This window comes from Symphalangus syndactylus, chromosome 13, assembly GCF_028878055.3.
Source record: "Symphalangus syndactylus isolate Jambi chromosome 13, NHGRI_mSymSyn1-v2.1_pri, whole genome shotgun sequence".
NCBI lineage: Eukaryota > Metazoa > Chordata > Mammalia > Primates > Hylobatidae > Symphalangus > Symphalangus syndactylus.
The window spans coordinates 99,185,580-99,210,605 of NC_072435.2; the positions used below are offsets into that span (position 1 = coordinate 99,185,580).

At 45.1% G+C, this 25,026-nt stretch overlaps 1 protein-coding gene and 1 long non-coding RNA gene across 2 annotated transcripts in view; one reads left to right on the forward strand and one right to left on the reverse strand.

Moving 5' to 3' along the window:
* STAB2 (stabilin 2) overlaps window positions 1–25,026 on the forward strand; it is a 182,892-nt gene that overhangs the window by 80,901 nt on the left and 76,965 nt on the right. The window contains exons 19-28 of the mRNA XM_055236360.2: window positions 3,159–3,221; window positions 5,533–5,619; window positions 6,428–6,514; window positions 7,583–7,694; window positions 10,775–10,955; window positions 12,759–12,852; window positions 14,273–14,431; window positions 19,955–20,050; window positions 21,689–21,784; window positions 24,875–24,922. Of these exons, the coding sequence (XP_055092335.1) occupies window positions 3,159–3,221; window positions 5,533–5,619; window positions 6,428–6,514; window positions 7,583–7,694; window positions 10,775–10,955; window positions 12,759–12,852; window positions 14,273–14,431; window positions 19,955–20,050; window positions 21,689–21,784; window positions 24,875–24,922 (1,023 nt within the window). The remainder of the gene's footprint in view (window positions 1–3,158; window positions 3,222–5,532; window positions 5,620–6,427; window positions 6,515–7,582; window positions 7,695–10,774; window positions 10,956–12,758; window positions 12,853–14,272; window positions 14,432–19,954; window positions 20,051–21,688; window positions 21,785–24,874; window positions 24,923–25,026) is intronic.
* On the reverse strand, window positions 4,087–7,297 carry LOC134732045 (uncharacterized). Its single transcript, XR_010114927.1, has 3 exons — window positions 7,209–7,297; window positions 6,100–6,291; window positions 4,087–5,737 (listed from the first exon to the last, which is right to left on the reverse strand). It is a non-coding gene; the product is annotated as an uncharacterized lncRNA (long non-coding RNA).

Sequence of the window (25,026 nt, forward strand, 5' to 3'; positions counted from 1 at the left end):
GAACCACAGTTCCTTGGGGAATTTCCACAATTATAGATGCTGCCCAGGAGTACTGGCTCCTCAAAGCTGCCATGATGAATTACCACAAACTGGGAGGCTTGCAACAACAGTAATTTATTCTCTCGCAATTCTGGAGGCCAGAAGTCTGAAATCAAGATAGCAGAGCCTTGCTCCCTCTGAAGGCTCTAGGGAAGAATCTTTCTTTCCTTGCCTCCTTCTGGATTCTGGGGGCTCCCAACAATTCTTGGCATTCCGTGGCTTGTAGCTGCAGGGGTCTCACTGTGTTGCCCAGTCTGGAAATGACAGGTGCACACCACCACACCTGGCTAATTTTTTTTCTTCTTTTTTATTGTAGATATGGGGTTTCACCATCTTGCCCAAGCTGGTCTCAAACTCCTGGGCTTGAGCGATCCTCTCACCTCGGCCTCCCAAAGTGCTGGGATTACAGGCCTGAGCCACTGTGTCCCACCCACCTCTCCTCTTTTTATAAGGACATCAATCATTATATTTAGGGCCCACCCTAATTCAGCAGGACCTCATGTTAGCTTAACTAATTACATCTGCAAAGACCTTATTTCCCAACAAGATCACATTCTGAGGTTCCAGGGGACACACATTTTTGGAGAGAGATTATTTACCCACTATACCAGAGCTCCGGGATCCGATCAGGGTTTTCCAACCCAACCCCTGGGATTTAGGATCAGTCTTCTGCCTCTTCCTTCCCCTGTCCCTGTCATCTGGGACCACCTTACTTCAGGCTCACAGCTTTACTCTAAGAGGGACTTAAAATAGAATTTCTTCTCAGGTAGCTGCTCTGGCCTAGCCAATCAACCATCTTTCTGCAGTACTTTTCAAAAAACTTTCTGTTTCCCTATGAGCTTCTGTACCCTCTAGCCTTTCCTAATTCCATAGCAACTTTTCGGCTCAGCCAGTTTTTTTGTTTTTGTTTTTTGTTTGTTTTGTTTCGTTTTGTTTTGTTTTGTTTTGTTTTGTTTTGTTTTGTTTTGTTTTGTTTTGTTTTGTTTGAGACACAATCTTGCTCTGTCGCCCAGGCTGGAGTGCAGTGGTGGGATCTCTGCTCACTGCAAGCTCTGCCTCCTGGGTTCACGCCATTCTCCTGCCTCAGCCTCCAGAGTAGCTGGGACTACAGGTGCCCGCCACCACGCCTGGCTAATTTTTTTGTATTTTTAGTAGAGACGGGGTTTCACTGTGTTCGCCAGGATGGTCTCGATCTCCTGACCTCGTGATCCGCCTGCCTCAGCCTCCCAAACTGCTGGGATTATAGACGTGAGCCACTGCACCCAGCCGGCTCAGCCAGTTTTAATCAAAGCACCTGAAATTCCAATACTGCTGTACATGCACTATTTCAGTTCCCATGGAAAACATAACCCCAAGTTTTAACAATAATAGGTTTGGGTCTTTCTTTTCAGGACACTTCAATAATACATTAGTGATTGCTCTCACAATATCCTTGGAACATGAGCATTAAACAAGGAAAAATGGTCTCATTTTATTTATTTATTGTTTTGTTTTACTGATTCCTCTTCTTGTTATGAAGGCTGGAAATAGCTGGCCAAGCACCTGGCACAGGATTGTGGCTGATTCTTTTAGTTCTAGATATTTTAATTGATGTAATGACTCTGATATGACTTAGGCCATAGAGGACGGAGCTGATCCTCTGTGCCAGTCAGATGCCATCTGGAGAATTTGATTCCATGCTGAGAACCCCTTTTTAAGAGAAGCAGAAACATGGTCACTTTCCTAGCCAGTCCTCAGCAGTGATTTATGTTTGGTTCATTCTTTGGAAACAAGGACTGGGCAGGTTCATCACCTGTTCGATTTCAGATTATTCAAAAGCTTATTCTCCATCTCCCTAAAGAACAGAATCAAGATGTGGGTTTGAGCTACAACCCAAAGAATTTTGGTTACATAAGGAAAAGAACTTCCTAATAGCTGCCTTAGAATGAACTCTTCCTTTACTATTTTCTCTAGGTTTAAAGTCGAATCTATTTGCTCTACATGGTTTAGAATGGTTTTTGAGTGGATTCATCAAAAGTCCAAATGCATTCTCTGGAAAGTATTTAAGACTAGCAAAGAGTAGAAGCAGCTGGTACCCTCTGGAAGTCTCAGTGTTTACCAGGCTGAATCCATAGCTGCCTTTGGCCATGTATGTTTGGATTTTAGAGGTTTAATAACAACACTCTGTACTAGTTATGGTCCCTGCAAGAAACAGAATCCATCTGAGATGATCCAAACAAAGAGATTCTGATGAAGGAGCTACTGCAGAGGTGTGGACAGGGCTAAGGAAACAAGTTTTGCTGGAGCTTTGAAGGAGAAGCAGGAAACCACTGCTTCCCTAGGGACCAAAGAGCCCAGGGACAGGACATAGAGTTACCTGAACCCAGTGAGAGCAGGAAGCGTGGAAGAGGTGACTTCCATCAGGAGCTGTAGGGATGGTACCAAAACAGAGAGGGAGCAGGGATGAAATCCTTGACCTTGTTGTCCTCCTACCCACCAAAATCCTGCTAGTGACTGGACATTGGCCAACGCCAATCAGAAGCTGCAAGGGAGCTTCAGAACATCCTTCACGGTCTACCTTCTGGGGCACAGAGCCAGATGGAGAAGGTCAGAGAGGATCTGGAGAAATGGGAGGCACACTCCCAATTGCATCACCCTGAACCAGTAGAGGAGAATCCAGGAGACTGAAAGGCAGAGATTCAGTGTTCGGCTATATTGCTGCCAAGCTAATTGGAGGACATGGCCTTAAGTCTGTAACCAAAGCTAATACTTCATCCCTAGCACAGGTGAATAACTGCAATGTCCCCCTCAGGGGCAGGTGCCTCCCTGCATGCAGAGAATTGATCAGAAGCTGGGATCCCATGGACAGGATGGCTCTGAAAGAAGTAAAAAAGGGGGCTGCTCTGAGCAGGCTCAGTTTTCTCTCCTAAACTCCTCCCACCAGCCCCCACCCCCAGCGCTGACTTCACTCCTTCTCCCCACAGTCGAGTCGGTGTGGGGAGGGGGTGGGTAGAGAGGCCAGGATCATGGGTCAGTGGGGTTTCCTTCTCAGGGAGGGAAGTATGAAACCAGCCACAGGACCGTCGCCACTGCTCCCTCTCATAGGGACACCTGCACTGACCTCCTGTCTCCCCCTCCAGGGCACTTGTGTGAGCTGTTCTCTGGTGTACTGGAGCAGATGTCCTGCTAACTCGGAGCCCACAGTGAGTGTGACAGCTTCATGGAAGCACAGATCACCCAAGCAGCCCCAGTGGTGTGGCTTCTCAACCTATCTACCTTCCTTCTTTAGAAGATATTAATTGCAACTGGGGTAATGTAAGATGGGCTCTTAGCCTACTACATGGGGGATAGTAGAAAGCGATCCCACAGACCTGTGTTTGAATCCTTGTTCATTGACCCTAGAGAAGTCATTTAACCTTTTTACTCTTTCATCATCTGTAAATGACAATAACAAAAAGACTCACATAGATAAAAACCCAAGCACAATATCTAAATCAAGAAGGCACTCAGTTCCGGTCTACTTTTTCCCTTTTGGGACTGTAATATTATAGATGTCCACTTTTGAGTGGTACTGGCATAGTGTGCAGAACCGTCTATAAACAAGTCCTAATATTTGTTCTTCCCAAGCACTCTTCTGCAGAGACATACAAGAAATAACAAGAAAATAATACTAGGATTATCAAAAGCTTCCAAGTTTAATTGAATTCTGTACACATTTATTGAGGATTGATCATATGTCAGACATAGTGCTTGGTTCCAGAGGCATGAGGATGAATAAGAAATCATTTTATTTTGCTTTTGTCTGAGAAGCGCCATCTAAAAAGGAAAACAGACAGTTGTGCAACGATCTATCATTCATATGCCAAGCACTCTATTGGTGGTAAAAAGCAAAGTGTTGCAAGGCAAAATTATGATAGAAATTTTTGCCTATAAATTTATCATAAGAAAGAACTTACCAACCAGAAGTGGCATTAAACACTAGAATAGATCACTAGGGAAGGTTATGAGCTCTTAAATATGATTCTATTGTGAAGTATTTAGTAAAGCAAACCATTAAAATTAAATAGGTGCAGGTGTTCAGATATTTATTTTGCTTAATGAAGCCATTACCCGTGAGTCCTTCAGGATGCTGTCAACCAGGGAATGTGAGAGGGAGGAGAAGAGGAAATTGTGTTGGATGGTGTCACAGTGATTGCTGTGTGCCAGACATTGTTCTAAATGCTTTAGGCAGCAGCCCCATGAGGTGGGTATGTTATCACCATAACCAATGTATGATGGGGCACTAAGGCAAGGAAACATAAACTACCTTGTACAAGGTCATACAGCTGATGTGGCAGAACCATGATTTGTTCTGCATGTTTAATCACCATTCTATGATTGTCTCAGCCCAGGGAAAAGAAAGGGAAATTAGACACATGGGTAGGAGCCAAAAGAAGCCCTCAAATTACCCATCCTGGGAATCCTGTGACCCACACCTGGTCAATTATCCTGAGATCCCCGACAAAAGGACTGTAGTGCTCCTTCCTCAGTGACCTCAGAATTCCTTCATATAGCTAATATATTAGGATTTTATAGTCTAGGAAAGTCTCATTGCTCTCTTCTTGAGCAAGAGCCTAAGATGAAGGGGTAAGCTTGACATCAACAATTATCTAAAACAAAATTTGAACCAGAGACAAAGTTCTTCTGACAAAACTTGAAATCAGCATTATTGTCTCATCAATATTTTCTTGATATTTTATAAATTAGGCAGCTGAGGTCCATAGAGGCTACATGACTGTGATCCTAAAGTCTGTACGTGATAAGACCCATTCTCTAGACCTTATACTTACTATCAGTGTTTCTGGGAAAAAATGATTTAACCTGTCTGGGCCTCAGTTTCTTTATCTATAAAAAATGGCATGAAAAACATCCACATAGAATTGAAGATTCTATAGAATATAGAATTGAAGATGAACTCATCTGTGCAATGCATCTGGCCCATAAAAGGTTCTCAGTAAACATCAGTTCTAGATAATTATGAGTAGGCATCGTTGGTTAGAGAATGGAAGAATGCATATAAATCTGCCCCACTCCTAAGAGAAAAACTCAGACTATCACCATTTCGTTTGGTAAACCTTTCAATGAAGTGTAGATAGACCCTTTGGGGGCTCCAGAATGTCTCTGTAGGAGATCTTAGGGATGGCTGTAGATCGGAGGGGGAGACTAGACCACATCCAGAATGAACAGAAAATATTTTCTGCTTAGAGACATCTGCTGTGGCATGGAAGAGGAAATAAAGACCTGTGGGCCATGGATGATGCAAACTCTGGCCTGTATTCCACCACCAAGGGAACAGACCTAAAAAAGAGTGTCCAAGCTCTGATGTAGACCCAGGTCTGTTGGTGTGGTCCAGCACTCTCTCCTGACATCAGTGGTGAAATGGAAGTACAATAGCAAGTGTCTGCAGAGGGTGTGCAGTGCCTGGAGGACCTAAACATGCTGACTGACATGCTTTCCCTCCTTGGCTTTCTCCAGGCTCTCTTCACACACAGATGTGTCTACAGTGGCAGGTTTGGGAGCCTGAAGAGTGGATGTGCCCGGTACTGCAATGCCACTGTGAAGGTGAGGAGTGCGTGGCCAAGGCCCAGTCTAGGCCAGTAGGGCTGGGCAGCTCCAGGGCCATGCTCTTGGGTCCTAGGGTCCATGTGGTCACAGATGGCCCATGCTTGGTGTTGTCTTCCTGCAGAGGAATCAAAGGTAGATTCTTCATATGGTGGCCAAACTCTCCCCTTCCCTGCATCACAGCCTCCCATGGTTCCCTACCCTCTTAACACAGATCACACTCTTGACACTTCCCCACATGGCCCACCCTCTGCCTGTGGTTCTGACCTGCCTCTCACCCCCATTCCTACCTCAGAGCATGCACACTTGCCATTCCCTCCCTCCGAATGCTCTTCCAGATTTACCTGAGGCTAACTCATCTTCAGTGTCTCCATTAACCAGCCCTGTCACCACCAATCTACAGTGGCCTCCCTAGTACCCACATGACTTCTGGCCCTACCTGCCACCACTGGATGATAATACTGTTTTCCCAGTACTCACTGTTCTCTGAAATGATCTTGTTTTATATTTTTAAAATTCATACATCGACTCTTCCCCAACTTAGAACATTGGCGCCACAAGCATGAGCCTCCCTCTGTCCATTCGCACAGTGTTAGAGCCAGTCCAGCACCCAGGGGAGGGGCTCAGTAGAGTTGTGGTGACCAGATGACTGAGCACTAGCCATGCCATCAACTGCCAAAGAAAAGGGCAACCTCATAAGGAGAGGCAAATGTGGCTTAGTATAATAATGGAAATTAAAATGCATCCCCTTTGAGGAACTGGTGCTCTGCTTGGGGTTTCAAAGGGCAACACACATTTTATTTTTCAGATTCCAAAGTGCTGCAAAGGCTTCTATGGACCCGACTGCAACCAGTGTCCAGGAGGCTTCTCAAATCCATGCTCGGGAAATGGACAGGTGAATACTGAAGACTGGCCTTCCATAAGTCAAATCGAACAATAATTTTTAAAACTTCTAAACCAAAATATGATACAATGCCAGCTACTCTTCCCAGGAAGCAAAAGAAATGACCCCTTACTAAAGAACAGCAGGTGTCTGCAGTAGAAGGAATCTGGGTCTGGGATTGGGGATGGGAGAGAGAGATTCCAGTAATGTTGCCTCTAGTCTCTGCTTCTCTATTGGGGGCAGCAGGACCTTGGGTAACTCCACAAGGATCTCTGGGCCTCACGTTCCTCCTGTGGGAGATATCAGGGCTGACCTGCATTGATCTTCAAGACTCCTTCCAGAACTAAGATTTTATGATAGTTAAAAAATAGCTCCGCCTCCTGATTGCTTTTTTGAACCTATGAGCAAAACCTAGTGAAATGCAACAGCCGAAACTTAACTCATCTAGCTTGGAGGCAAAAGTAGCTGTGGTTCATACAGGGAAATTATAGATCTGTGCATTTAATAAACCCGCCTCTAAAACATGGCTTTTTCAAGGGGAAAGTACAGCCATGAGTGGGGACACCATGCGGACGAGGAGAATAGGGAGAGGCCAGTACTAATGACTGCGGCCAGGGGTTAGAAAGGGCCCACACCCAACGCTGATGTCAATCAGCACACATATGACCTTGCCAGGGCTTGAGAGGTGGGAGGCAAATATGTTTACCACTGAAGAGAGGAAACACTGCAGTCTGGAGTCACAGAGCTGAGCAGGTGAGACTGTAAAGATAGGCTAGTCACCATTCTGGAGGCCCCTGTCTTATCACTTATCCCTTAAGCAGTATTGAAAGGTTCCCAATTCAGCAATGTGATGCCCCCTTGAGTGATTTTCCTTAAAGTTCTAAATCCTGGCTCAGGATTCCCAAGCTCGGCACTGCTTTAGCAGCCTCCCTGATATCACGTGACTCCACTTTCCACGAGGAGTCCCAGAGGGTCATGTTAAGTGAGATTTAATCTGAATTCAAAGAAGTCAGGCCATGAAATGAAAACAGCTGAGAACTATGTGTGCTAATGGCCCACGGGCCCTGCCTTTGCTTCCAGTGTGCAGATAGCCTTGGTGGCAACGGGACGTGCATTTGCGAGGAGGGCTTCCAAGGCTCCCAGTGTCAGTTCTGCTCTGATCCCAGTAAATACGGACCTCGGTGTAACAAAAGTAAGTGGTGCTTCCAGAGCTTCCTTCCACTCCTAAGCAAGGTTCCCTCTCGCACTGCAGCAGGGTACTGGTGCAGGGCTGGTGTCTCAGGACCCCTTTGCTTGAGTTACGCCATCATCACAGAGCATTCATTAAGCTTTGGTTCTCAAACTGGAGCGTGTGTCAGAGGGCTGATCCCTAAGCCCCACCTGCAGAGTTTCTGATTCAGTAGGCCCCAGTGAGTCTTCAGAATTTGCATTTCTAACAAGTTCCCAGGGGGCATCAACACTGCTGGTCTGGGAAGCACACTTTGAAGACCACTCTCCAAAGGTTTCTCCACATTCTTGAAGTGATAGTGGGCTCTATATCAAGAAACAGATTCAGGCCAGATACAGTGGCTCACACCTGTAATCCCAGCACTTTGGGAGGCTGAGGTGGGTGGATCACTTGAGGTCAAGAGTTTGAGAACAGCCTGACCAACATAGCAAAACCCCATCTCTACTAAAATTACAAAAATTAGCAGGGTGTGGTGGCAGGTGCCTGTAATCCCAGCTACTCTGGAGGCTGAGGCAGAAGAGCGGTTGAACTCAGGAGGCAGATGTTGCAGTGAGCCGAGATTGAGCCACTGCACTCCAGCCTGGGTGACAGTGAGAGTCTGTCTCAAAAAAAAAGGATCAGATTCACTCCCTACCTTTCAGGCAGACCTCTTCCATCAGCTCCTTTATTTGCAAGGCCTGTGGCCTTGGGCAAGTTACTATACTTCTCTAGGCCTCAGTTTCTTCATCTGTAAAATGGGGATGATGAAAATAGCAAGTGTCTTTTAAAGTTAGTACAATTTATAAATGGAAACCGCTTGCCTTAAAACCATGCCTAGTACAAAACATGTGCCACAAATATTATTATCTCACTATTTTTATCTATTGTTGTTGCTGTTAGTCTAAGTACAGTGACATAAATATCAAGAAGCTTGTAGAACATGTAGAAAGTTCCACCACAATAGGCATTGAAAAAAATGAAGTTATGCAACCTCAGAAAATGCATTCTGTTCTTTAAAATGACATCCCGTGTATATTTAAATAAACATATGTATATTTTTGACATATATTTCTAAGCTAACAGCTCGTTGTGGAGTCAGACCAACCTGAAGTCCCCACACTCCAGCCTACCAACCGTCTGATCTCAGAAAATGGCTATTTCTTCACCTATAAAATGAAGATAATAGTGGTACCTACATTATAGGTTGCTGACAGGATTAAATTAGACCATAATTTCGGGCTTTTGGCACAGAGCTGACACTGAGCAAGTCATCAATAAGCAAAGCCGCTCCTCTTACTGTCGCTACTAACTCCACACATTTCCTATGAAACACACAACCCTTCCGCTCTCCTACCTTATTTGATCTTCACAAATAAGTCTCAGGATGGATAGGAAATCAGAGCACATCAGGGTTGAGGCTGCTGAACCATTTCCAATATTCTTTTTGCCAAATTAGATTTCCATATTAGAGGAAGAAAAAAATCCGGGTTTATCCCAAGGCCTGGCAATGTTGGCATTTGTCTGAGGCCAGCCGGGCAGGACACCAAGGCTGGGATGGGGCAGTGGGCTTCCAGCTGTCACACCTCTCATTCCAGGGCTACGGCTGTGCACAGTCTCATACAGGGGTCTCATTCCTTGCAAATTAAATGCTGACTTCCCTAAAATTGTATAACAATTCTTTTTTGCTTTAAGTCTGGCTGTGGTTTTCCAGCCCCGCTCACTTGTGGTATTCTCTTTCCTGGATGATGGCTCCAAGCACCCACACAAATTCCTCTCCCATGGGTCCCTTCTGGGGCGACACTCCAGATTCCTTTGTTTCTGATCATTTTCCAAGCCCCCCCAATCCTTGCCAGGTGCCTTTGAAAATCTCCATGTCCTTCTTTCCACTTTCACCTGCATAGGAATCTGAGTCTGATGAGGCGGCCTGTGTTACAATTTTTAAATACCTACAATTGAAAGAAAATTCAGCAGCTACGGTTTAAAATGGTAACAGTGATATGGAAATGCCAGTTCATATAATGATCTATGGTGTTTACACAGTCATGAACAGAAATGGACTTTGAATCCTGGTTTAAGTTTCTGCCTGGGAATTCAGCAGCAAGTTGGGCAACTTGCTTCCTCTCTCTGGGCCTCAGCTTCCTCATCTGAAAAATGGGGGTTATAAAAGTACTTACCTTCTGGGCCTGGTGACTATTAATGAGATGGTGCATGTGGAAGGCTGACCCAGTGCCTTGAATGAAGTCAGTGCCCAAATATCGCCTATTGGTTATCATTGGTTTGCTGTGATAGAGTGAAAAACAAACACATTAGCTACTCATCAGGAGCACTGCCAGCATGGGAGATCAATTCTGTTTATTCCAGAATATCTTCATGAAAGGTGAGAAATTTCCAGGCTAAACTTTCCAACCAGGAAGTAGTTGAAAATGGAGTTCCTTGGCCTCTTTCAAAACGTCACATCCTCTTCCCCACGCCCCACACATTATATAGATAAAAAGGAGTTCTTTTTTCTTTTTTTTTTATTTGCTTTGTTTTTGAGACAGCGTCTCACTCTGTTGACCAGGCTGGAGTACAGAGGTGCAGTCATAGCTCACTACAGCTTCAACCTCCCGGGCTCAAGTGATCCTCCCACCTCTCAGCCTCTCCAGTAACTGGGACCACAAGCACACACCATCATGCCCGGCTAATTTTTGTGTTTTTTGTAGAGACAGGGTTTCGCCGTGTTGCCCAGGCTGATCTCAAACTCCTGGGCTCAAGCAATCCTCCCACGTCAGCCTCCCAGTGTGCTGGGATTACAGGCATGAGCCACCATGCTCAGCCTTAAAGGAGTTCTGAGACCAAGTTCTTCCCCTCCTTGGTGGGACAAGCAAGCTCTCCAGGGCTGTCCCAGTCACTCTGAGAACACTTGAGACTCCAAGAAAGAGCCTGAGTCTTCCCCCAGCTCAGCCCCGACTCCGCTTTGACAAGAGTGGGGGGTGAGAGGAGGTGTTCCCTGTCCTCCAGGGTGCTCTGCCTCAGTGCTTGACTTGTCCCCAAGGCCTGGACAGATGTCCCTCCTCCTCTTTCAGAATGCCTGTGCATTCACGGAACATGCGATAACAGGATAGACAGCGACGGGGCCTGCCTCACCGGCACATGCAGAGACGGCTCTGCCGGGAGACTCTGTGATAAGCAGACCTCAGCCTGTGGGCCCTACGTGCAGTTCTGTCACATCCACGCCACCTGTGAATACAGCAATGGGACCGCCAGGTAGGTCTGTGAGGGGATGGCCCTTAATGACACTGAGTCACTGTGTTACCTGTAGACAGAGCCAACCTATATCTGAACTCAAAGTGAGGCCTCTTATCTCCAGCTGACGGTGTGGCATTTGTGAAAAGAACCTCAGTCTGAGCTGGGTTTCAATTGCAGCACTCCCTGCTTTGAAACTTACCAGCTGTGTGACTGTGGGCAAGTTACTTAACCTCTCTGAACCTCACTTTCCTCAACAGTACACTGAGGATGATGATAACTACTAAGCAGGGCAGTTGTGGAGATTAGCAGAACTGAATGCAAAATCACCTAGCACCGGGGCTAGCACATCAAAGATGTTCCATCATGGAAACAATAATTATTATCACCACATATGTGAAAGAAATGAAGATTTGTCCACCAACTTTCCAACCTTTGAAGACACCTTTACTTTTTAAGACTGTTAATAATTGCTCCCCTGTTAAAGGCATCTTGCAGGAAATTGGGTCTTTAATCAATAGGTTGCCATTTGTTTCCTTAATACTGTCTAGCATTCTGCAGTGGGTTTGAGGGGGAAAATGCCAGAGGAAATTTACCTCCCTGGAAATACCTAGCTCCAAGGCAGTAACTACCTAAAATATCCTGGGAAATGCAGAGGATGTCTGGAATTTTTGATCCTCTTCTTGCACTGCTTTTCTTAATTTTTATTTACATAGTTATTTGTTTTGGTCTGCCTCTCCCACTAGACTATAGGCTATATGAGACAAGAGACTGTCTCTTTTCCACAGTTGTACAATAGAAATGCCTTTTCCTAAGGAGTTAGGATCTATATCAGTGCATAAGGCAAAACCACATGTAATCAAAATTACCCTGAAACCTTTGAAATCATCCACAGAGGACTGTCGGCATGGGTCTGTATGAACTACACTGCCTTAGGTAAATCAAACATTGGAACAGATCAACCTATTTCTTCATTTGGACACTAGATAATGTATTTTGTTCCTCTAGTAAACTTGATACATGAAATATTTTTTTTTAATTTTTGTAAGGCACGTATGACTGAATTTGCAGTAGGACCTGGGGGTACAATGTCCCCGGCATCTATCATAGGGCACTCAACAAATATTGGTTGAACAGATGAATGAATGGGCCACTTTAATAGTAAAGTATCATCACGGAACTTTTGAGAGGAGCATCTGGGAAAGGTAATGGGTCAAGAAACCAAGTCAGCTCACAGAAGAGGTACTTGAAAATATGGTGTTGGGGGAAAAAACCTCTGAGGGGCCAGAGAAGGGGAGAGGATAAGTCTCACCTGATTGTCATTTTCAAATATTGTAAGAGCTGTTGCATAGAAGACAGAGTAGAGCTCTTCTTTGCTGAACCAGAGGTAATAACTAGTATTGAGCAGGAAGAGTTATAAAAAGGCAGGTTCTGGTAAAATAAGAGCAGAGACACTGTCAGGTGTTGAGATTTATGATCTGCAAGTGCTCTGCTAAATGCTAGGTGTGCATTCGCTCATTTAACCTTCAGCCTTATGTGGGAGGTATTAGGCCCATTTTCCTCATGAGGAATAAGATCTCTCAGTTGTTAAGGGACTCGTGCAGTGTCACACAACTGCTAAGAATTGGGCGGGCTTCATTTCCACCCAGGTGTATCTGATTGCAGACCCCAGAAGTACCCCGACCACATTTTAGCGCTGGCTTCCTCCACAGGAGCAAACGATGGAGCCATTTGGCCAGGAACTGGCTCATCTCTAGCTGGCTGGCTCTCTTCTGGGTCATTGGTGCTTATTCTGGGGCTGATTTTACACACTCTCCTTTGCAGTTGTATTTGCAAAGCAGGATATGAAGGAGATGGAACTGTATGTTCTGAGATGGACCCTTGCACAGGACTAACTCCAGGAGGCTGTAGCCGCAATGTGAGTACTGGTCTTCATTTCCACCCTGCCTGGTTTATTTTTTGAGATGGAGTCTCACTCTGTCACCCAGGCTGGAGTGCAATGGCACAATCTTGGCTCACTGCAACCTCCACCTCCCGGGTTCAAGTGATTCTCCTGCCTCAGCCTCCCGAATAGCTGGGATTACAGGCACGTGCTACTACCCCTGGCTAATTTTTGTATTTTTAGTAGAGACGGGGTTTCACCATGTTGGTCAGGCTGGTCTCAAACTCCTGACATCGTGATCCACCCGCCTCAGCCTCTCAAAGTGCTGGGATTATAGGCGTCAGCCACCGTGCCCAGCCCTGCCTGGTTTCTTGTTGGCTTTCTTCAGTTGGTTGTTTGGGTTTTTTAGGAAATCCTGAGGAAAGACATTCCACAGGTCAGTGTCTGATCACTTTTCATATGCATGAAGCATTTGTGTTTAAACCTTGAATTTTTACTTTATTTTGAGACAGGGTCTCACTCTGTTACCCAGGCTGGAGCACAATGGTGCAATCATAGCTCACTGCAGCCTTGAACTCCGGGGCTCAAGTGATCATTTTACTGATAAGGAAACTGGGATCTGGGGGACTCAAGTGACTAAGTTCTGTTGTTGGTAGGGGTGTAACCAGAACCTACCATTGCTTTCACTAATTCCCTTCAATTATCGCCACCTGACCCTAGTCACCTTCATTCCTTACCTGTGGTTTAGTAACTGGTTTCTTTGCTTCCTCTTATCTACCCACAGTGCATTATCCACTCACAGCCAGAGTGGCTTGAAGTGAATCAGATCATGTTTTTCCCAGGTTTAAGCCCCTTCAGTAATTTCCTCTGGCTCTGAGGATAAAATCTAGATGAAACCACCTGACCCCAGCCTACAGATTCCTTTGATTCCCTTTGAATGAGCCCCATCCCAACCCCATCCCCCACAGCCTCAGCTCAGCACTGTATCTTGTATCCCTCTCTCCTTCTCATTCTGTCCTCCAGCCTCCTGGCGAGGCTCCTCCTGAGAGGCCCAGGAGCTGGTATAGTGGAGTTTGGGTTCCCACGTTATACAGGCCTGGGTTCATGCCTTTTTATAGCTGCATGACCTTGGGCAACACCTGTTTCCTTAGCTGTAAAATAGAGATAATAATACTTTCCTCAAGATGATGGTTTACACCTGCAAAACAATATAAACAGTCCCTGGCTTACTAACTAACGCAGTGATGTCAGTGGCCATGAGCTGGCCAGTTCCAAGCAATTTTGTTCTTTAAATGACCTAATCTTTTCATGAATCTCAATGTAAATTAAGCATTTCCACCTCACTCAATGCAAATATGTGTTTCTGGAACATATGTCTGGAAATTCTCTCTTACTTTCAGAATCATGTGGCTGGACTGAGGATTCAGAGGCTTTGCTTTTTCTTTTCCTCCTGCAGGCAGAATGCATCAAAACTGGCATGGGCACCCACACCTGCGTGTGTCAGCAGGGCTGGACGGGGAATGGGAGAGACTGCTTGGAGATCAACAACTGCCTGCTGCCCAGTGCAGGCGGCTGCCACGACAATGCAACCTGTTTGTACGTGGGTCCCGGGCAGGTAGGTTGGATGTCATGGGAGCAAAGAGAAAGCAGGAATCCTGCAGTGACTTTTCTTTCCCCTCAGGACACATAAGTACTTTGGCTAGAACTTACTGCAGCTTTTTTCAATCATTCGTGGCGGTGAACATGGGTTCATTGCCACAAAAAACCTATGATGTATTATTATCCCATCTTATAGAAAAGGAAATTGAGGCAATGAGAAGCTATTTGCATAAATCACATAGAAAATAACAGTGCAAGATTTGCGCCCAGTCTGACTCCAGGGCTGCCCTCTTAGTCACCACTCTGGACCAACCTTATATTTCTATAGCTCTGCAGCGTATTGATCACTTTCACTCACTGTCATTTAATGGAGGACAAGGAAGAGAAGGCTGCTGCTTAAAAATTAATCAGCTCCAGGGGAGGGGCTACACTAGGATTGTGGCAATGGAAAAAGAGGCGACTGATAAGTCTCCCTTCCCCCATCCATCCCCACCTGCTTCCACCTCTTTCCATAGGTAGGACCAACAGGTGTGTTTATAATACAAGGCTAAGGAGGTCAGAACACATGGAAGATGGGAACTGGGATTTGAAATCAACCCCCTTATCTTTTGAATCTTGATACAATTTCTCACTTTTATGTTTTAGGCTGAACTTTTTTAAAGACCTGCAAATTATTTTCTGCTCTTTGAGAAATGTATTTCTTCCCATGATGAGGGCTCTGAGGAAAGCCTAACCTTGCTCACCATGATATCTCCCACTTGACCCCGAGCCTTTTGGTTCTCAGACCTCTCATTTCTGTGCATGAGTTAATAATCAGAGGAACCCAGAGCTTGAGTGGAACTTGATGAGATATTAAAGCCCACCTCCTGCCTTCCCTTTCCTTCATGGAGGAATTTATCCAGACAAATGGAGATCTGCCCTATTTTTTTTTTTTTTTTTTGAGACGGAGTCTTGCTCTGTTGCCCAGGCTGGAGTGCAGTAGAGCGATCTCAGCTCACTGCAAGTTCTGCCTCCCGGGTTCACGCCATTCTCCTGCCTCAGCCTCCCGAGTAGCTGGGGCTACAGGCACCCGCCACCACGCCCGGCTAATTTTGCTTTTGTATTTTTAGTAGAGACAGGGTTTCTCCATGTTGGTCAGGCTGGTCTCAAACTCCTGATCTCAGGTGATCCACCTGCCTTGGCCTCCCAAAGTGCTGGGATTACAGGCATAAGCCACCATGCCCGGCCGATCTGCCCTATTTAAAAATATCCAAGAAGTTTTTAGCGCCTCCCTGTGTGGCTTTAGGCATCATTCGCACTCACTTCATTCTGCTAGGAATGAGTGACGGAACATAGGTCCTGTGGGCCAGTGCAGGGCTGGACACTTGTGCAGAGACGGTCAGAAGTGTTGGAGCTCCTCTGGGAGCTCATAACTACCAAAGTTAGTGATCTGTACAGAGCTCCTTCCAAAGAGACCCCCACAGGGGGTTAAAAGGTGGTCAACATGGGCCGGGCACTGTGGCTTACACCTGTAATCCCAGCACTTTGGGAGGCCAAGGCAGGAGGATCACCTGAGATCGGGAGTTCGAGACCAGCCTGACCAACATGGAGAAACCCCGTGTCTACTAAAAATTAGTCGGGCGTTGTGGTGCATGCCTGTAATCCCAGCTACTCGGGAGGCTGAGGCAGGAGAATCGCTTGAACCTGGGAGGTGGAGGTTGTGGTGAACCGAGATTGTGCCATTGCACTCCAGCCTGGGCAACAAGAGCAAAACTGTATCAAAAAAAAAGGGGGGGGTGGGTCAACATGATTAGGAGCAAGGGTTAACAAGTGGAACTGCTTAGCTAACAGCATGGCATAATCTCACCCTAGCCCACCTCCCACTCTTGAAAACTGGTGGGAGATAGAAGCACACCACACCCAGGCAAAGCCTCAACGTTGACTTATGTCTATTTACAGCTGGGGTAAACTATTTCAATAGACCACAGAAGGTGCTTCTCAGGGAGTGACAGTTGGCAATGGGACAGGGATAGAAAATCTGTGTCGGGGAGAAATCTGTCAGTTATAACAGAAAACTCAGTTACTTGTGGAAATGTAAAATGGTGCAGCTGCTATGGAAAACAGCACAGCAATTCCCCCCAAAAATTAAAAATGGAATAACCATATGCTCCAGCAGTTCCACTTCTGGGTATACACCCAAAAGAATCAAAAGTGGGACTCAAGCAGATATTTAAGCACCCGTATTCATAGCAGCATTATTCATAGTAGTCAAAAGATGAACACAACCCAATGGCCATTGGCAGATTAATGGATAATCAAAACGTGGTATATGTATACAATGGAATAGCAATCAGCCTTAAAAAGGAAGAAAATGCTGACACATGCTGCAACATGGGTGAACCTTGAAGATGTGTTGCTAAGTGAAATAAGCCAGAGACAGAAGGACAAATACTGTGATTCCACTGCTCTGAGGTTCCTAGAGTAGTCAGGTTCATAGAGGCAGAAAGGAGAATGGCGGCTGCCGGGAGCTAGAGTGGGGAGAGGAACGAGGAGTTATTGTGTAACGGGTCTGGAGTTTCAGTCTGGGAAGATGAAAACAAGTTTGGAGAAGGATGGTGATGATGGTTGTACACGAATGTGAATGTATTTAATGCCACTTTAACTATACATTTTTAAATGGTTAAAATGATACATTTTCTCATACATATATTTACTTCAATTCTTAAGAAAAAAAAAAAAGCTGGTTTAAAATGAAAAGGGAATGTTTTGGCCCACGTGACTCTAAAGTCCATATACAGTTCTAGCTGCCGATACATGATTCAGGGCTCAGAAGGCAGCATAAAGGGTCTGTTTCTTGGCTCAGCTTCTTCCCAGGTTCCTGGGGTGAGGGATGACCTCCAGCCACTTCCAATTTATACCATCGCAACACTTAGTTAAGCAGAATGGAGTACGTTTTCTGGTAACTTCCTCCAAAAACCCAGGATTCATTCTTTCATTGACTCAGATTGAGTGCATCCACACCCATCCTCGTTTCCTACCACTCCCATCAGCCCTTGCTCACAATTACAGAAATCAGGCCAGGCGAGGCCCAGGGTGGAAGATGCAGTGATAAGCACAGGCCAAGGCCCTGCACCCCACCCTGGGGTGGAGGAATCAGCCACATTTTATCATGTGGACTAGGAGAGGGGAAGTGATGGTGTCCCCAGAGCCAAATGGCGTGTAGTTTCCAGAAAGTGAGAGAACAGATGCTGGCCAGACAAAATAAAACAGATGTTCCCATATCTATTCATTTGCTCATTCATCCAGCACTTCTCAAGTGCCTACACCCACTCAGCCACTAAGCTCAGTGGTGCAGATAAGAGATTACCGTGGCCAGGGCCCTCAGGCAGACTTGAAGAAATGCGATCTTGTGCGAGGCGACAGACAAACCTATGTATAACGCTAAAGTGATAAATGTTGTAAAAGCCACATAGGGTAAGTCCCATGGTCTGGTTGTTCCACAGCCTGTGAGGGCTGCTTTCCTATTTATCTTTCTGATTTCTCTGACAGCAGAGCCTGCTCATGGGTCTGGAGAAAATTAGCTTTAAAATGTGGCTCCAGGAGTCTTAATTATGAAAAAGCTCACTGCAGTCTTATGTCTTGCCAAGCACTCAGTAAATGATTGCATTCATTTTTTGACGCACTTGAGTTGGCAGATTGCACTTGAGAAAAGGAAAAAAATGCCTTGGTGTCTGTATTAGCTTTCTGGGGCTGCCATACAAAGTGCCACAAACTGGGTGGCATAGAACAACAAAAATGTGTTGTTTCACAGTTGTAGAGGCTGGAGGTCTGAGATCAAGGTGTCATCAGCGTTGGTTCCATCTGAGAGCTGTGAAGGAGAAGCTTTTCCATGCCTCTCTCCTAATTTCGGGTGCTTTGCTGAAAATCCTTGGTGTTGCTTGGCTTGTGAATACATCACCCTGATCTCTGCCTTCGTGTTCAGATGCTGTTCTCCCTGTGGGTGTATCTGTCTCCAAATTCACCCCCACTTTTTTTTTTTTTTTTTTTTTGGAGACAGAGTCTCGCTCTGTTGCCAAGCTGGAGTGCAGTGGTGCCATCTCGGCCCACTACAACCTCCGCCTCCCGGGTTCAAGTGATTCTCCTGCCTCAGCCTCCCAAGTAGCTGGGACCACAGGTGTGTGCCACCACACCCAGCTAATTTTGGTATTTTTAGTAGAGACGGGGTTTCTCTACATTGGCGGGATGGTCTCAATGTCTGATCTGTTCGCTTCAGGCTCCCAAAGCCCCCTTTTTATTAATAAAAGGATACTCGTCTTACTGGATTCAGGGCCCACCCTACTCCAGTATGACCTCATCTTAATTATATCATAACAACCCTATTTCCAAATAAGGTTGCATTCGGAGGTACTGGAGGTCAGGACTTCAACAAGTGAATTTGGGAATAAGGGGACACAGTTCAACCTATTACAGTACCTGTCTCCTCTCTGCTCTGTCCTCCTTTCTGCAAACAAACCTGAAAAACATCCTGATGGGAAAAGAGGGGGGTCTCTTTGTGGTGTTCTATAAGAAACAGAATGGATCAAAAACCCAGGATTCATTCTCTTTCATTGACTCAGATTGAGTGTGTCCACATCCATCCTCGTTTCCTGACGCTCCCATCAGCCCTTGTGCACAATTACAGCAATCAGGCCAGGGGAGGATCGAGACTGCCCTCATGTCTAGGATTGCCCTCAGCTGGGATTAGTTGGCTTGGAAACTTTTAGACTTTCCAAATAGGCACAAACCTTAATTACCAGGAACGCTGCTTTAAAAAGACAAACCGTGCTGGAGCCAAATGTTTCTAAATTGAACAAAGTGCCTTACAGGCTAGCAATGGCCTCATGCGTGCATCTCCACCAAGTGGATACCCCACAGCTTGCTTAACCTTTCTTATTAGGTAGAAGGGCCATTCAATGTGATGCTTTTTAGGGCCCAAGTTCTCTCTGAGACTATCTCCATAGGACCCTCTGGAGTAAAGAATTCAGGAAGAGGCTGGGCATGGTGGCTCACGCCTATAATCCCAGCACTTTGGGAGGCCGAGGCGGGCATATCACGAGGTCAGGAGTTCGAGACCAGCCTGACCAACATGGTGAAACCCCGTCTGTACTAAAAATGCAAAAATTAGCCAGGCATGGTGGCGGGTGCCTGTAATCCCAGCTACTCAGGAGGCTGAGGCAGGAGAATCGCTTGAACCCAGGAGGCAGAAGTTGCAGTGAGCCAAGATCATGCCACTGCACTCCAGCCTGGGTGACAGTGCAAGACTCCATCTCAAAAAGAGTAAATAAATGTATAAATAAACTCAGGAAGAGAGTACCAAGAAACTATCATATTGGAAAATGTAGAATATGGAGACTAATAACTCTAGAATCTGAAGTGTATCAAGCAACAGACATTAATGCTGTTCTCTGGGACAGCCAAACAGCTTCAGTTTCCATAGTACGTTTCTCAGTGCTGTGTGAGGGCAAGACATGGAAGGTACTTGCTTTCAATAATCCCCTTGACTCTGTTCTTAAAATTATAGAATGAGTGTGAGTGCAAGAAAGGATTTCAAGGAAATGGGATTGACTGTGAACCAATAACTTCATGCTTAGAACAAACCAGGAAATGTCATCCATTGGTGAGTTATTTAACCTTGGTTTTTATTACTTAAAAAAAAAAAAAACAATGCTTGAGAAAGAAAGATTATTTCCTATCTAGCCTAGTGATGCACAAAATCTCCTACCCCCAAAAGGGAATATTTAAGCAGAATGTGAGTAGTTATTGCAACTTCTTCATTCCAAAGCTTGGAAGAACCAACATACGACTTCCAGGTAAAATACAGACGTTCTGGTTAAATTTAATTTTGAAGTAAGTAACAAACAATCTTTAAGCCCAAGTAAGTCCCAAATATGGCATGGGATAAACTTATACTACAGTTATTCATTTTTCACCTAAAATTGAAATTTAACGAGTCATTCAATATTTTTATTTGCTAAACCTGGCACCTCTAAACCAACAGTTTAAAGGATAGTTTAAGAGGTAACCAGACTTCCATTTTGAATGTTGAAACAGAGTTTTACAAGTTATCGGTGAAAATGCCCATTCAAGGGTACATGGTGCCTTGTTTCTCAGCTTTGAAAGATCAGGCAAAGATATTAGGGCTGGGGGCGGTTATGCTTTCAAAAGAACGCTAAGCACCAAACATAGGAACCAATGAAGTCTGATGCCTTAATCACAGTGTTTGGAGTTCCAAGTAACAGAGTCCATGCAGAAAATAAATTTGCTGGGAATCCAGAGGCAGGAAGTATGGCTAGACTTCCCAAGAGCCCAGAACCAGGACATGAAGACAGCAGGATCACCAGAATCTAAGCAGTTTCTTTCCCTAACCCTCTGAGATGATGTGACCTCTCATTTGACTTCCCTCTGTGCATTTTCTTTCTCTCTGCCTCTGTCTCATTCCCCGAACTTGTAGTGCTTCTGTGTACATCTTAAGGTAAATGGGTTCCCCCACCATCAGTGATGCCCTCTAATTTATTAGCACCACATGTCCCAGTTCAAAATCATAGAGGAAAGGATCTAACTGGCCCAACTGGGTGCAGGTGTCTAGGAGTGGGGTTGTTACGAACATAGCTGCCAGGGCCCACCCCTAGTACATGTGCAGGGTGGGGCGTGGGGGACTAATTCTGATAGAAGAAAAATGAGGAGGGAGTTGCCCCCAAGGTGTCTGTTACTCAAGAATCTCAAGAGCATTTTGCAAAACTGAAGGAGCTCTCACACTCCTGCTTGATTTAGGCCCAACCAAGCCTTGACATTCCAGATGTGAGTAGCTATTCCAAGTTTCATTCCATTGCAAAGCTTGGAAGAACCAACATAGGGTTGCCAGATAAAATGCAGGATACCCAGTTGAATGTGAATTTCAGATGCACGAGTATGTGTTGAAAAATCTTTCAGCACAAGTATGCCCCAAATATTGCACGGGACAAACGTATACTCAAACTTATTTATCTGAAACTCTCATTTAACTGTGCATCCTGTGTTTTTTTTTTATTTGCTAAATCTGGCAGGGATGAGAATAAATAATTGTGATTAATAGCTGCATCAAACACGCAGACAGGAGACTTTCACTGCAACACTAAAGGGTCTATGGGTTACTTCTACCATCTTTCAGCCCCAAATTTGCAGTTCTCACCTTAGATGGAGCCTGTTGTCTCATAGATGTAACTCAGGTCTAACGTTTTTGTTGGAGTAACCATTTCTTTCATCTCGATTTTCTCAGGCAAACTGTCAGTCTACTTCTTCTGGTGTCTGGAGCTGTGTTTGTCAAGTGGGCTATGAAGGAGATGGTTTTCTGTGCTATGGAAACGCAGCAGTGGTAAGTCATCTATGATGAACTCAATGAAGACAAAACCCTTAAAAAACCTAGTAGCTAAGATGCCTTTAAGGTGATCTATTGACATATCTTTTGCTGCAGGAGATTTTACATGAAGCAAGCTGTTTCTCACAGATGACATACATGCTATGTGGGTCACATGTTTTCTACAGGCTGAAGGCAGCTGGCTTTTATTTGGCAGCTTCTGTGTACCAAGCAGTCCTTACTTCTCTTTCTTGATACTCCACCTCTTTCCATTCTCAGACTTCCCAAAGGAGCAACTAACTGGCCTCTGCTGGGTTCACTGCGCTCTCCTGTCTGGGCTACCCTTTACTTACCCCTGCCCTGTGTATGTGTGTGTGTGTGTGTGTGTGTGCGCGCATGTCTGTGTGTGTGCACGCGTGTGTGTGTGTGTGTGTACACACTTCTGTATGCCAGGCATCTTGCTCAGTCCTTACCATGCAGTAGCAGCCCATTTAAATCTCACAACAAACTTCTGCTACTATTATGCCCATTTTACAGGCAGATAAACTGAGAGGCTTAGCAAAACTTGCCCAACACCCTTCAGCTCCAGAGTGAGGAATCCAGCTGATAGCTCTGATAGCTGTCAAGTGCAGAGCACAAATACTTAACCACCAGTGTAGAACATTCTGTCTGTACAGCACGGGCCACACTAAATCAGCGTTGCTCGTACATTTTTCTATTTTGACCATAAACTTTTTTTTTAACTTATTGAGGTAAAATATACCTATATAATTTACCATCTTTACCATTTCTATGTATGTAGTTCAGCGGTAATAAATACGTTTATATTCTTTATTTTCCTTTCATCCCCTCCATCCCCCTTCCTTTCCTGGTCTCTGGTAGCCACCAATCCACTCTCTGTCTTCATGAGATCCACATTTTTAGCTCTTGCATATGAGTGGGAACTTGTAATATTTGTCCCTCTACAACCATAAACTCTTGAGAGGTGATCTTTGTCTCGTTTCCTACATCAGTCCCATTGCTTATAAATATTTGTCAAAATGAGAAATAAAGTCAATTGACAAATTTCCTCATCACTTACTTTTCATTCAACTCCCTGCAGTTGAGTTCCTGCCCCTCCTCTCTGCTGAAATCACGAGCCTAACAATTCCCAGGAGCCGCAGCCTGCACTAAGAGTCTCGCCCTAAGAACCTGGCCTTTGGGAGGCCCTTTCCACCCTTCGCCTCTCACTGTGGACTGTGCCTTCTACTCACCTAGTCAGGCCAAGGAGCTGTCTCCTGGCACCCAGACCATGGCATGTAAATCACAACATTTTCTCTGCACTAGCCACAGACCCCGTTTCCTAAAATTCTAAAATCCTGCTATCATGACGTCCCTCTCCTCCCACAAAAAGCAAAATTAAGTCCTCACCTTGGCTCTCCAGGCATCTCCACACAGGCTTCACTCTTGTTTTTGGTTTTTTTCCTTGAGACAAGATCTCACTCTGTTGCCCAGGCTGGAGTACAGTGGCATGATCACGGCTCACTGCAGCCTTGACCTCCCCAGGTTCAGGTGATCCTCCTGTCTCAGCCTCCCAAGTAGCTGGGACCACAAGAATGTGTCACCACACTCAGTTAATTTTTGTATTTTTTATAGAGACAGGGTCTCACCATGTGATTCACGTACCTCAAACTCCAAGTGATTCACATACCTCAGTCTCTGAAAGTGCTGGGATGACAGGCCTGAGCCACCAGGCCCGGCCCACTTGTTTTTCTTCTAAACAGCTTTCCCCTCCAGTTGAGCCACCGCCTCACCAGCTCCAGGCCTGCCACATTCCTCTCTCTCCTCCCCAACTCTGGCCTTCCCACCAGCAGATCAGGTGCACCTCAGCTCTCCTCTCCCTTAAAATGTCCCCTCTAAGGGATTACTCAGGCGTCTCTGCTCTTATGTTTATTCACTTTCTTACTAACGTACTTTTTAACATGTGCTTACTGACTTGCTTAATAACCTCAACTACTAGATGGAATTGAGTCAGCACTGAAGACTTATTGTCTTCATGTAAATGTGCATAGGATCATGATACTGCCATTTTTGTGGTATTCAGTAGTTTAAAAAATATTTTCACATATATTAATGCACTTAATTTTCATAATCCCTGGAGCGAGACTTCATCATATTCATTTTCAGATAAAGCACTTGAGTTCTCAGAGGTTAAGTGACTTCCCAAGATCACATAGCTGGTAAATGGCAGATCCAAGAAGTGAACCCAGTCTTTTTTAATAACTGTGTTTAGAGACATTTTTTAAAAAAACTATGACGCCTTCAAATGTCACTGCTCTGCCAGCAATGTTGGTTATCTTTTCAAGGCTGAACTTCCGCCAAACAACTGTAAGTCGTAGAGGAGCAGGGCCATCTTTTCCCTTCAATATATTACATCCCCTTTCATATCTTATAGCTTCCCTTCACCCCACCCCAGTACCAATTGGGGAGGCTCTATATATAGAGAGAGCCATATGGTTAAAGATAATAGGGGCTGAAACTTACTGAAATTACTGCATGCCAGCCTCTAATCACTTTAAAAACAACTCCTATTTCTCATATCAAACTGTGAGTTGGAGCTTTTATTATGCCCATTTTACAGATGAGAAAAGTGAGGTCCTTTAGGTAACTGGCCTAGGGAACTAGGAAATGGCAGAACCAACGTGAAAACCCATGTGGTTTGCTTCCATTGTTCTGAGCCACTACTCAACAATGGCTCTGAAAGGGAGCTATTTGCTGAGCTCTGTGACCCCCGCCCCTTAGCGTCTAGGTAGCCATGTTCTTACAGCCTAAATTCTGATTTGGAAGAACCTTGAGTTGTTGCTTCATTCGAAGTTCCTGGAATGACTTCTATAGAGAATAATCAAGCAACCTTAGTGTAAAAGAAATGTGCGATTCTGTCAGCATGGAAATGCAGCTAGCTGGAGCACCATTCACGTCAGCATCAGGGAGGCAGACCAGGAAAACAAGCCCAGCCCCAGGAAGGCTGAGTGCAGGTGACCCAGAGATGCACTGTGATTGCACTTCTCATTGTTCTTTCTCTGTGTTCTCTCCCATCTCTTCTTCCCTCCCTTGCACGATATGAATAAGGAATTGTCATTTCTCTCCGAAGCAGCTATATTTAACCAGTGGATAAATGTGAGTACCTTTATTGGGACTTAGGATTGGGAATGTATATATTTTAGAAACTTGGAATGCATACAATAGAAAACCGAAAATGCAGCTGGTAAGGAGGGTCAGGC